General features: G+C 40.9%; 1 protein-coding gene across 4 annotated transcripts in view; it reads left to right on the forward strand.

The window, feature by feature from the left end:
* The window catches only part of LOC137347333 (proto-oncogene tyrosine-protein kinase LCK-like), a 133,703-nt gene that overhangs the window by 29,638 nt on the left and 90,290 nt on the right, over positions 1–13,775 (forward strand). For 2 of the 4 annotated variants that reach the window (XM_068011775.1, XM_068011777.1), the window contains exons 2-3: positions 8,267–8,362; positions 9,522–9,634. In XM_068011775.1, coding sequence (XP_067867876.1) covers positions 9,527–9,634 — 108 coding nt within the window. In that variant the 5' untranslated portion in view covers positions 8,267–8,362; positions 9,522–9,526. The remainder of the gene's footprint in view (positions 1–8,266; positions 8,363–9,521; positions 9,635–13,775) is intronic. The other 2 variants (XM_068011776.1, XM_068011779.1) reach the window with 2 other exon arrangements.

Below are 13,775 nucleotides of genomic sequence, written 5' to 3' on the forward strand. Positions count from 1 at the left end.
ACTTGCCTTCTTTTCCTGTGTGTGATGTCTTCTGCAGTATTTGCATCCTGCCCTTTGTCTGTGACCTTTCTGCCCTTTCATCCTGGAATGTTTATCAGTATAATGCAAGGCCTGGTCTGTTCTGCCATGAATATGCTCCAGCTGCTGATTTACAACCTCAGCACTTCTGCACATGTCGATCGCTTTCCTGAGAGTAATTTTCTCCTCTCTCAGTGGACGTGCACTCACTGCAGGATCTCTTATGCCTAATACAATCCTGTCTTTACTTAGATCATCTTTTAGTTCCACAAATTCACAGGATTCTGTGAGCTGTGTTAATGCAGTCACATATTGATCAATGGACTCTTTTTCACCTTGGGCCCTAATATTGAACACATACCGTTCATAGGTTACATTCACTTGGGTTTCAAAGCATGCCTTCAAGGCTTTCAAAATTTCTACTGTCCTTTTTTTTGTTCTTCAGAGAGATTTAGGGTGAAATACACTTTGTAACAGTCTCTCCCCAACAGTGATAAAAGTGTAGCCACTTGTAGTTGCTCTGGTTTGTTAAGTATATCTGTTGCAATTCGTAATTTTGCCATAGCGAGTGGAAAAACTGCCAGTTCTGTTTCATATCACCTTTCATTATGACCGCCACAGGCAGAGGAAAATTTGCAGCCATTGTCTTACCCTGTGCTTTCAGCTGTTTCTTTGTTCCTTTTCTGTGACTTCCTGTGGCTTTTAGCAGTTGTGACCATTCCTGTGGCCTTTGTTTCGTAGCTGTGCTTCTGCATCACTCAATCTCTGCTCCACTCTGACACCATGTTAGGAGCTCACAGGACACCAGTCTGATGTGTACTCTGTCTTTAATGAAACTGGCTGTAATAGCTGCCTCCAGTTAGAGTGCCTCATGGTAGAGGTCACATGACTATGGCAAGCCAGAAGGCACATTGGTACAGCATTGCATTTCTATCCCAAACAAAAACTATTTTTTCTGGTGGGGGGAGTCCAGGACAAGAAGGCATAAACTTAACATTAGAGCCCGGCCCTTCCCGGCCAGGAAGCACTTCTTCACAGAAAGTGTCCTGGAAATCTGTAACTCTATCTCCCACAAAGCTGTTGAAGCAGGGGGTCAATTGAAAATTTCAAAACTGAGATTGGTAGCTGTTTGTTGGGTAAAGGTATTAAGGGTTACAGAAGCAAGGCAGGCCAATGGAGTTAACGGGTGGTCGTTGGTTGGCACAGACTTGGTGGGCCGAAGGGCCTGTTTCAGTGCTGTATCACTCGATAAGCTACAGTTCATCTGCGATCTAGTTGAACGTAAAATAGGCTTGAGGGGCTGAATGGCCTCTTCCTGTTCCTATCTCCCTATGTTTTTACATCATAAGTAGTGGTAAATCAGGAACTTTATAGTAAGAGGTTACATTGCTTCATTTCTAATGTTCATGTTCCCTGCAAGTAATGCGTTAATGAATTCTGAATCATCACAGTGTCTATTTGTAAACAACTGAAAGCTTCTCCATCAGGAAAGAGTTTTTATTTTATTTTATTAAATACAAACTGATTTGTGCTTCTCATATAGTCATGCCTTGCAATCAATTATAAGGAGAAAGGATGTATTATTATGAAGTGCTATGTAGTTAAACATTTTCTTTTTCAAACTACTTTGCTGATAAAGTTTAAAGAGCCAGCACCTTGTTGAAGCATCTGTGGATCCTACTTTCATGTGTTGAGACACTGTGATGACAGAATTTAAGACAAACGCATTATTGCATTACTTGTAGCTGACGTCATTTGAGGCAAAAATTATCTGAGGTTTTTCTGGTTCTTCTTCCTTCCAGAGCAAATAAAAAATTGCCAAACAATTTTCTGTAAAATATTGCCCTTTTTAATAATTAAAGCAGGAAAACTGATATTGGGTTTCAATATTCAAACTAGTGATTTCAACCTCCATCTCAATTCATCATGTTTGTTGAGTTCACTGCCCTCCTTCAATCTCTCCCTCCAGAGAAACTCCTCACCCCCACCATTTCACTTTGACATTTTGCGTGGCCTCACTACTCCCATTTGTCAATCACAGATAAGATCACATCACATCACACTCCACTCACATAGCCCTTTACCCTCCCAAACCTTCTGTGTGCACCTCTGGACAAAATCTCTTCCAATTCACTTACATCTACACTTTAAACATCCCAATGGTCTAACCTTTGGGCCTCCATTCACCACAATGGTTCTGCAGCTCTCAATTTGCTTAACCACAGCCTCACCTCATCTTTGGTTCTCCAGTCCACACTAAAACCATATTCTCCCTCTCTCACCCTGGCCATTCCCCCTGCATCGGCCCTCGGTTCAGCTGCTTTAGTCCAAGAGATGCAGACATGAGGAAATTGCAGACAACTTGTACAGCCATTCACTGCCAGATCTGGTTGGACTACATAAAGCATCATCGTGTCCTGCCAAAACCTCTCACCATTCCAGGATCATCCTGGAATGCTTTTCTCTTCTTTTTTCGACTGCAAACCATTTTCCTAAACTCCTGTCCTGTGTCTCCTCCAGCCTCACCTCCAAAAATATGTGTAAGGAGCTCAGGACTTATTTGTCACTAGGATTGAGAGCATCTGATCAGCTGCCTCTGCCACTTCCCTCCCTTCCACTAGCCCACCAGGACAAACTTCCTCTCAGGCTCCCCGTGCCCTAGTCCTGTACTTTGTTCTTTCTCTAATTCCTCCCCCACCTCCCGTCATGCTCTCTCCAAGCTCATCTTGTCAATGAGATTCATCTCCTCTCTCTTGACCCTATTCCCACTAAATTGCTGACCAGACAACTTCCCCTCCTGATCCCCTTTTTAACAGATATTGGTAATGGTTCTCTCTACTCAGGTACTTTCCCCTTCTCCTTCAAATTTGCTGTAATCACCCCTCTCTTCAAAAAAACAACCCTGGAGCCTTCACTCCTTGCAAACTACCTAACTAACTCAACCTCCCTTTCCTCTACAAAGTCCTTAGATGTGTATTGTCACCTCTCAAAATCCGTGTCCATTTTTCCTGGAACTCCATGTTTAAATCTCTCCAATCAGGTTTCCACCCCTGTCACAGTACCAAAACGGCTCTTACCAAAGTCACAAAAGTAAACAGTCCCTCTCCATCCTCTTGACCTGTTTGCGGCTTTTGACATGGTTGACCACACCATCCTCCTCGACACCTCTCCACCACAATCCAGGTGTGTGGGACTGCATTCGCTTCGTTCCATTCTTATGTATCTAATTGTACCCAACGAATCACCTGCAATGGCTTCGCTTCCTGCTCCTGCACCGTTACCTCTGGTGTCCCCCAAGAATCTATCCTTGACCCCCTCCTATTTCTCATCTACATGCTGCTCCTTGGCGACATCATCTGAAAGCACAGCTGCAGTTTTCACTTGTACGTTGACGAAACCCAATTCGACTTCACCACCACCTCTCATGACTCCTCCACTATCTCTAAATTATCAGACTGCTTGTCTAACATCCAGTACTGGATGTGCAGAAATTTCCTCCAATTAAATATTGGGAAGGCTGAAGTCGTTGTCATCATCCCTGGGCTCGCTGACCTACATTGGCTCATGATTAAGCATCATCTCAAATTTAAAATTCCAATCCTTGTTCACAAAACCCTCCATGGCTTAATCCCTCCAAGTCTCTGTAATCTTTTCCCGACCTACAATCCTCAGATATCTGTGCTCCTCCAATTTTAGCCTCTTGAGCATCCCTGATAATTGCTCCACCATTGGTGGCTATGCCTTAAACTCTGGAATTCTCTCCCTAAACCTCTCCACCTGTCATATCTCCTTTAAGACACGTCTTAAAACCTACCCCTTTGACCAAGCATTTGGTCAACTGCCCTAATGTCTCCTAATGTTGCTCAGTGTCAAATTTTATTTGATAACCCTCCTTTTAGTGCCTTGGGACATTTTACTACATTAAAAGTGCTCTATAAATGCAAGATGTTGTTGTTGAAAAAATAGACAAACATTGGCATAGTTGGTGAGACCTCCAGTGAAACAGAATTATGTTTCCTTTACTGTGTATAATTGAATTGTAGCTGCATTACTCAAGATTTTTATATCAGAAATAATGATTGATTCATTTGTTAGAAGCCTATTTTACCACCAGAGTTATTCAACAATCGGGAAGAGCCACTTAACCAAGGAAACCTTTATTTGCATTCAAAATACTCATCACACAAATATAATGACAGTTCTGCTCATTGCCACTTCCTATACTTTCAGTTAGCCAAATAAACTCTCAGCTTCCTGGAAAAATCTGCTACAAAACACAACTACATAATGTTTAGATTTGAACCTTAAATGTGTCAGTTTTTTTAAATCTAATTTTACAGTTTAAAGCACTGACAGAATATTAAGGTGTAACAACATGAAAGACCTGGATTCTAATCACAGATCAGACACTAACTTCGGTAGATTGACAAAGAAAAAACCTAGAGAAGCATTCCATCATGCTGCATTTGTTATTAATGAAATTAAATGCTGGAATAATAATCATAAGAACATAAGAAATAGGAGCTGGAGTTGGCCATTCAGCCCCTCGAGCCTGCTCCATCAATGAATATGATCATGGTTGATCATTTACGTCAACACCACCTTTCCACACTATTTCAATATCCCTTAATTGTAGTAAGCTGTTGTTACTCTTATACACAAATCTCTTTGCAACAAAAGCTAACTTATAGCCTTCCTAATTACTTGCTGTAACTTACTTGCTGTACAAGAACACCCATGTCCCTTTGAATGCAAACATTTCCCAGTCTCTTACCATTCAAAAAATATTTTGCTTTTTTTTAATCTTTCCTACTAAAGTGGAGAATTTCACATCTCGTCACACTGTATTCCATCTGCCATGTTCTTGCCCACTTACCCAACCTGTCTTTATCCCTTTGCAGCCTCTTTGCATCCTCCTCACTGCTTACTCTCCCAACTAACTTTGTATTGTTAGCAAACTTGAATACGTTACATTCAGTCCCCTCATCTAAGTCATTAATATAAATTGTAAATAGCTGAGGCCCAATTACTGATCTTTGTGGTACCCCACTAGTTACAGCCTGCTGATCTGAAAATGCCCACTTTATTCCTATTCTCTGTTTTCTGTCCATTCAAAAACCTCAATCCATGTCAATATATTACCCCCAATCCCATGAGTCCTAATTCAGTGTGATAATCTCTTGTGTGGCACTTTATCGAATGCTTTTTGAAAATCTGAAGACACTACATCCACTGATTCCCCGCTATGCATTTTACTCGTTACATCCTCAAGAAATTCTAACACATTTATCAAACACAATTTCCCTTTCATAAATCCGTGTTTATTCTGCTTAATCATATTATGATTTTCTAATTTCGCTCTTACCACGTCCCTAGTCCCTAATAATAGATTTTAGCAATTTGCCTGCTACTGATATTAGGCTAACTGGCTCATAGTTCCCTGTTTTCTCTCTTCTTCCTTTCTTAAATAGCAGGGTTATGTTCCAATCTACCTTCCAATCCTTGGGAACTGTTTTAGAATCAAAGGAATTCTAGAATTCCTAGAATTCTAGATGGGCCGAAGGGCCTGTCTCTGTGCTGTATAACTCTATGACTGTAAGATTTTGAAGAGTCAAGTTTAAAGGTAATAGATTGAGATGGATATAAATGTTATGTGTAACAAGGCTTGAATAAGAAAGACAGACAATAGTCAATAACTAATTGTGATTTTGTAAGGATTTGTAACTCAATTGCAATCCTATGCATGCTCTATGTAGATCCTTTGTACATTGTAGGATCCTGATTTTTATATTAAAAGTGGGCTCCCACCTGAACCAGTTCCATCTGCCTCTGCCAAGGTGGCAGTAGCAGGAACATCAATGGAAACAGGACAGTAGGTAACCAATGCCATTTTCAGGGGCTACCATCTTATTTACACCATGAGGCTGCATTTGAAATCATCCTGTGCTTTGACAGTAAGAAGGATCAAAGAATAGGCCAGCTCTCAATTGTTGTTTAGTGACCCAGTCTTTGAATTGTTCAAGGAAAGAATTAGTACAAAAGCAAAATACTGAAGATGCTGGAAATCTGAAATAAAAACAGAAACTACTGAAATACTCAGCAGGTCTAGCAGCATCCATGGAGAGAGAAACAGAGTTAACGCTTCAAGTCGATAAGCTTTTGTTGGAACTTTCTAACAGAAGGTCATCGACCTGACATGTTAACTGTTTCTCTGTCCCAGGGAAGAATTAGGTACACCTGCAATATCTCGGGTGGTTGAATATTTTCTGCCACTCAGTGTCTACAGTCACATCTCCAGGCTGGCCATTTTACAGTGATACCACAGAGCTGCTGATATCTGTAACAGGGTTGACCATGGCTCAGTGGTTTACAATCTTGCCTCTAAGTCAAAAGGTGGTGGGTTCAAGCTGCAATCCAGAGACTTAAGCACATAATCTAGAATGGCACTGAAATGGAATACTGAGGGAATGCTCCACTGTTGGAGGTGCCTTCTTTCTGATGAGTCATTAAACTGAGGCCTTGTCTGTCCTCTCCGGTGGATGTACACCAACCATTACACAGTGACTGAAATGGAACTGAATATTGGGTTAAGGTGTTGAAGGCAGTAATGTTTAGGACAAGTTTCTACCCACTTGCTTCTTCCTGCCTGTAATGGGTTATTGTTACTTAGCAGCTAGAAATGCTGTTTACACTCTGAGAGGATACAATGAACACTTCTAACCATATTGAGTGGATATTAGTCAGTGCCTCAGAATTTCAGAAGGAAGGAGAACATCTCACATTACGTAAAAAGTTTCATTTCCCTCAGAGTAGACAGGAGAAATTGTGGACATTTTAAAACCACTGAAAGCACCTCCGCTGCTGGTAAAGAAATGTGTTTAAGAAAATTGAAACTTAAATACTGGAAAGATTTCTCTACTGTAACAATTTTTTTTCAAAACTCATATATGATTTCATTACATTAACTGCAAGAGGAAAGCTTCCACATTTTGGCTTTGTACCATGACTACTCTATTCAGAACTGGAAGATTGTGTGTCATGGTCACACAAGAGTGGTTGTGTTCTGTCTTTAGCAGCCTATTTAAAATGTCCTATGCTAAGAATGGGAATATAATGTGACTTGTGAACCATTAAGGGATATTTGTACAACAAATACAACATGAGAAAAAACATTTTTATGGAACGAGTTGTTATGAACTGGAATGCACTGCTTGGAGTACTAGGAGAGGATTCAATAAAAGCTTTCAAAAGGGAATTGAATGAAATAGTCGAAAGGGAAAACTTTGCAGGGCTATGGGGAAAGAGCAAGAGAGTTTGACTAATTGGATAGCTCTTTCAAAGAGCTGGCACAGGCACGATGGGCCAAATGGCCTCACGTGCTGTAACGTTCTATATAACTCTATGATCTGTTTTTGCAGCAATGCACAGGAGTTTATGGCTGGATATAACTTGAATTGTTATGCAGTACAGCTCAACAAAACTCGCCGACTGTCATGGAAAACTATTTGTAATTAAAACCGAGTCTGCAAGTGTATGAGATGGGATTTGTTCCATTTACAGCATTAAAAAAAAAAAGTGGATATCTTTGCACTAAAAAGCAATCTTAGAATCTGGTCAGACTACACGGGTCGTAACACCTTGCATTCAGTGAAATTGAAAAAATGGCTGTCAAGCAATCATTTGCACAATTTTTCTTTTAAAAAAAATTGTGTTATTTTTACCTAAAACCATAAATTTGAATTTGATGCTTAAAAATAACAAGTCAGTTGGAAATATTTATTGCAACATTTAAAAGGAGGTGCTTGTGTGTGTCAGCCATTGCCTTTCAATTGTTCTGGCAACAAAGTGTAAAGAGTAAGTGGCATTTTATGAAAATACTTCGTACAGGTACAAAGGTTGTGTCGGGTACAAAATTTAAAAACTACAGAATTAATCCAGAGAACTTAAATTGCAAAATGCACTGCATGGAAAATGTAACATGGAGTGGGCTTGTGGACAGCACCATATTAAACAGTGATTTTAGAACGGAATCAATCATTGAAATAACACAGGGAAACTGAAAACCAGCATGGAATATTAATAATTTTGAAAGTAACAGCAACATTTGCACAGTTCCTGAATCTACATGCGGTCTGCTTAGGCTAATAAGTCTTCACTCCAGAATGATCACAAATCCCCCCCAAACCCCCAAATTCCTCCAAAACCAGCAGGTTTATTTTTTTACTGTGTTTATCTTTCAATTGTAAAGGTAATGTTTATAATGCCAGAAGATACTGAAATTCCAACGCACTTCAACAGTTAAGATCACTTCATCACTGTCTGCAGACGTGACACCTTCAGGTTTGTAAGTAGTTTCCTTCTGCCTTCTCACCAATGCTCATCAGTTTTTTGTGTTGTTTTACTTTACATTCTTTTTTAACTATTAAATATGACTAACTAGGACAGCCCAAAGGATTTTAAATATTAAACTTGCTACCCTGGAAATGTGTTTGCAAGCATAAAAATTTGTTCAGTTTTTTAGTTTTAACTAATTTTCAAAAATTACCCACTGACTATTGTTCGATCTTGTACATATTCATCTTGGTTTCTCTAATGGTATTTCAGTTAACAGCACAGATATTTGATTAAAATGAACCAAATAGTTATCATCTAAAAGACATAAAGAAAAGTTGAATTTTTTGATTGGGACTGTGCTTTTATCAAGCAGATATAACAGAATACAACAAGTTCTGATTGTCGTCAAAGTCTTTATGAATGTTCCTTCATTCTGGTGATTTCTTGATTTTACTCAAATTAATTTGTGTTCCATGCATGCAACTTGTAAAATGTAACATGGCTGCAATATGTTGAAATAAAAGAAGTGAAGCCAACTGCACAAACTGAATCTAGGTTAATGCTGCCTGCCGCACAGATTGTTCAAAACTAACTAGCTCATGAAAGGGTTAAATATGACACCTGGATTAGAAATTTTCAATTAGTGTGAACTGAAGTGAATTGATACATTAGAACTCTATGCAAGGGTATTATTTTTTAATGATTTAATTTTAATTATGTGTTCAACTAAAGCTGTAATTTCACATCAGTTCTGTAACTTATTTGTTAAATAATTTCTACCTATAAACTTGTTTTATACTTGGACAATTTCGAAGTTACACATTTCCATTATCAGCTTTGCAGGTGGATGTGTCGCGAAAAAAACTTTACCAGAGAATACAAGATAAAACTTATTTAACACACTGAACAGTGCCAAGGAACAGCTAGAATGTTGGTTAATGCCCTTTATTACTGATACAGCAGAATTCCTAGGCTAGAAAAAAGATGCCAAACAGATGTCCAGTAGTGAGGGACAGAAGTGAAGGGAGAAATTATTGTTTTTAAATGTACCAAGAACTAGGTAAAAATATAGCTATTGCACACCTGCTTGAGTGATCTCATCCATATGCATAACCCCAAAGCAGACGTTATATTCTGTGGTTTGAGATGACTACTGTGTTTGTTTTCAGTAACGATGGGCTGTAACTGCAGCACAGACTATGATGATGATAACTGGATTGAGGATATGTGTGAGCAATGCAAACTGGAATATGAACGTGAACAGAAACAATACCAGCAACAAGTAAGTCATTTTCACGCCCAATGTGGGAGAATTGGTTCCAGAGAATTGAGGTTCTGCCTAGAACCAAACATTATTTTTGAAAAACTGTTGTTTGTCTAAGTAATTCTCATCAGGAGTGCATGGTAGGAAACATTCAGCTCCAAAGTAGTCCCTAATAGTATTTTTCAGGATCATGGAAATGTTTGTCCAATTGAGAAGTTTGAAACAATCTGATTATCCGGTTGCAGCATTATGGTCTGACAGATCAGCAAGGGATTCAATTCAATTCAATTCCTTTGGCAATGTAACTTGAACTCTAACCTCATACGAGCCTCTCCCTCACTGTACAAATCTGTGACTGGTATCTTTCACACTCTGGATACATTGGCAATTAAACAGAATCCAAAACTGAAATTTGAGCTCACCTGAGGTCGCTCAAAGTGAGCCAGGTGGTCCTTTATTTAAAAACAAATGATTCCAATCTCTTCTTCAAAGAAAACTGTCTATTCACAGGATTGGAGTTGAGCCATGTTTTACCCTGTTCCCTCAGAGGCACAAGATCAGGCTGATAAATATGAACAATTAGAGCAACAAACTTTGCATTTATATATGGTGTTTCTCACATGTAACGAGAGGTTACAAAGCACTTTACAATAAGGGAGAAAAGGATACAGTGGACACTGAAAACAGGGAAAGTAAGTGAAAAGGTGTCAAAATGGGGATTCAAAAGCACAATTGAAGAGAGTGTTTGAAAGTTGGGAGAAAGTTGGCAAGGTGAAAGAAAACTGGGTCTGAAAAAATAATAACCAATTCACAGCAGTTTGGGGCACGTAAGAATTTAGCCTCAAAACATCCAAAAAACCAATTGCCACAAACACTTCATTAATAATCTAAAAATGGTACTTAGAATTCATGCATCCAGAGTGTGAAAGATACCAGTCACAGATTTGTACAGTGAGGGAGAGGCTCGTATGAGGTTAGAGTTCAAGTTACATTGCCAAAGGAATTGAATCCCTTGTTGATCTGTCAGACCATGATGCTGCAACCGGATAATCAGATTGTTTCAAACTTCTCAATTGGACAAACTTTTCCATGACCTATCTCTCGATTGCTTTGCTTGTCTTGTGTCTATCATACATAGCCTGGCAGTGTGAAAGGGATGATAGATAATAGCTTTTAACAAATTGAGTAATAGCCATCAAAGAGCAAAACAGCTACGAATCACAGCAGGAGGATGAAATCGCTCAGTGTTAAAATGCCGCTCCTTCTGTCAATGAGCCTAATCGATACTGATAATTGATTCAATTACTTATTAACTCTGCAAAATTGCAGATACGGGAAATGAAAGCCCAATATTGGTTTTGACAATTTATCAAGAAAACAAAATATTGATTAACAGTGTTTGAGGTTTTACTAAATACATGCAGCAAGTGGTACTTGTCTTGGATTGGCTGATGACTGACTGACTGGATAAGAAGTGTGTACCTGCTGATTTTGTGTAGTCTTTAGTTAACCTTTAACCTTTTAGTCATACCTAAAAGTAAAGTGTTCACTGCAGCTGGCCCTGCCCATTTCTTAAAGCATCATTCTTTTAATGTTGTTAACAAAGTGTTCCTAATGTATCAGCAGCATCAGTGAAACAATCTCCCTCAATTTTTCTGCAGCAGTTTAATACAACTGAGTGGCTTTCTAGGCCATTTCAGAGGGCAGTTAAGAGTCAAGCACATTGCTGTGGGTCTGGAGTCACATATAGGCCAGACCAGGTAAGGACAGCAGTGGCTGGAGTTTCAATCAGGAGTTGGGAAGCAGAAATTGGAGCTGGTTCTGGGCCCCAGCCCCACAAGGCAGGCTTTAAATTAAAGGGCAAGGAGTGGGATCGCTGTCCAGTCAGGGACAGTGGGCGGGTTTCTGATACTGGAGGGCTGGCGGGAGGCTCTCCAGCACCTAGAGATTGGCAGGCCCACCTGCCAAGATGGAGCTGCCAATCTGCAGATGGAGAGAATGCGGCAGAAGGCCAGGTCAGTTTTTTTTTTGATGTTTTAGAAAGCCACAGCTGCCTGGCCATGATGCTGAAGGGGCAAGCCCTTCAGGGGACAGCCAGCACTGCAGCTGTGGCCCAGGGCGGGAGGGTCTTCCCTCGTGTGATTCATCGGTCCCCACCCCACTTCCCGCCTTGAGCCCACCTCGTTGGTCTGGTTGTGGTCCAGACCGATGTGGGCTACTGCAGGAAGCAATGAGCAATAATTGGCCTCATTCAAAACGGCTCAGGGTCAGGATCATGGTGACAAACCAGCATGGAGACTGGCAGCGCCAACCACACCTGCCCATCTCCAATCAGATTTTAAAAAACTGCCCCAGATTTTCTTCCCTGAAGGACATTTGTGAACCAGGTGTTGTTTTAAATGACAATCTAGTAGCTCCATCATCATCACTGAGAATAACTTTTTAATTCTAGACTGATTAATTTGTTGAATTTAAATTCTCCCAGCTACTGTGGTAGGATTTGAATTCATGTCTCTAGAGCATTAGTCCAGGCTGCTGGATTACTAGAACAGTAAAATTTCCACCACAGTACCGTTCCTGTTCAGCACTACCCAGGCCAAAGCAGCTCACTTGATTGGCACCCCATCCACCACCTTAAACATTCACTTTCTCCACCACCAGGGTACAGCAGCAACAGTGTGTACCATAGACAAGATACAGCCACTCACCAAGCCTCCTTCAACAGCACTTTCCAAACCCAAACCTCTATCACCTTGAAGGACAAGGGCAGCAGACGTATGGGAACACCACCACCTGCAAATTTCCCTCCAAGTCACTCACTATTCTGACTTGGAACTACATCACAGTTCCTTCACTGTCACTGGGACAAAATCCTGGAACTCCCTTCCTAACAGCACTGTGGGTGTTTTTATTCTTTTATTGCCCATCTCTATTTAAGAACAAAGAACAAAGAACAGTACAGCACAGGAACAGGCCATTCGGCTCTCCAAGCCTGCGCCGATCTTGATGCCTGCCTAAACTAACACCTTCTGCACTTCCGGGTCCCATATCCCTCTATTCCCTTCCTATTCATGTATTTGTCAAGATGCCTCTTAAACGTCGCCATCGTATCTGCTTCCACCACCTCCCCCGGCAACACGTTCCAGGTACTCACCACCCTCTGTGTAAAAAACTTGCCTCGCACATCCCCTCTAAACTTTGCCCCTCTCACCTTAAACCTATGTCCCCTAGTAACTGACTCTTCCACCCTGGGAAAAAGCTTCTGACTATCCACTCTGTCCATGCCGCTCATAACTTTGTAAACCTCTATCGTGTCGCCCCTCCACCTCCATCGTTCCAGTGAAAACAATCCGAGTTTATCCAACCTCTCCTCATAGCTAATGCCCTCCAGACCAGGCAACATCCTGGTAAACCTCTTCTGTACCCTCTCCAAAGCCTCCATGTCCTTCTGGTAGTGTGGCGACCAGAATTGCACGCAATATTCTAAGTGTGGCCTAACTCAGGTTCTGTCCAGCTGCAACATGACTTGCCAATTTTTATACTCTATGCCCCGACCAATGAAGGCAAGCATGCCGTATGCCTTCTTGACTACCTTATCCACCTGTGTTGCCACTTTCAGTGACCTGTGGACCTGTACGCCCAGATCTCTCTGCCTGTCAATACTCCTAAGTGTTCTACCATTTACTGTATACCTCCCACCTGCATTAGACCTTCCAAAATGCATTACCTCACATTTGTCCGGATTAAACTCCATCTGCCATTTCTCCGCCCAAGTCTCCAACTGATCTATATCCTGCTGTATCCTCTGACAATCCTCATCACTGTCCGCAACTCCACCAACCTTTGTGTCGTCCGCAAACTTACTAATCAGACCAGTTACATTTTCCTCCAAATCATTTATATATACTACAAAGAGCAAAGGTCCGAGCACTGATCCCTGTGGAACACCACTAGTCACATCCCTCCAAGGCACAAGTCAGGAGAGAGAAGATGGTGGTGTGCTGCCTTCTCAAATCACTGCAGTCTATGTGGTGTATGCATGTTGCTGCCAGCTGTCCCTCAATTCGAAGATGATGTCTACGCAGGGTCGTGAGTTTCTGCCATGTGTCTTCAGGTGACTGAACAGGCTGATTTTTAACCCATAGATCTTTGGGCACAT

This window comes from Heterodontus francisci, chromosome 31, assembly GCF_036365525.1.
Source record: "Heterodontus francisci isolate sHetFra1 chromosome 31, sHetFra1.hap1, whole genome shotgun sequence".
Classification (NCBI taxonomy): Eukaryota; Metazoa; Chordata; class Chondrichthyes; order Heterodontiformes; family Heterodontidae; genus Heterodontus; species Heterodontus francisci.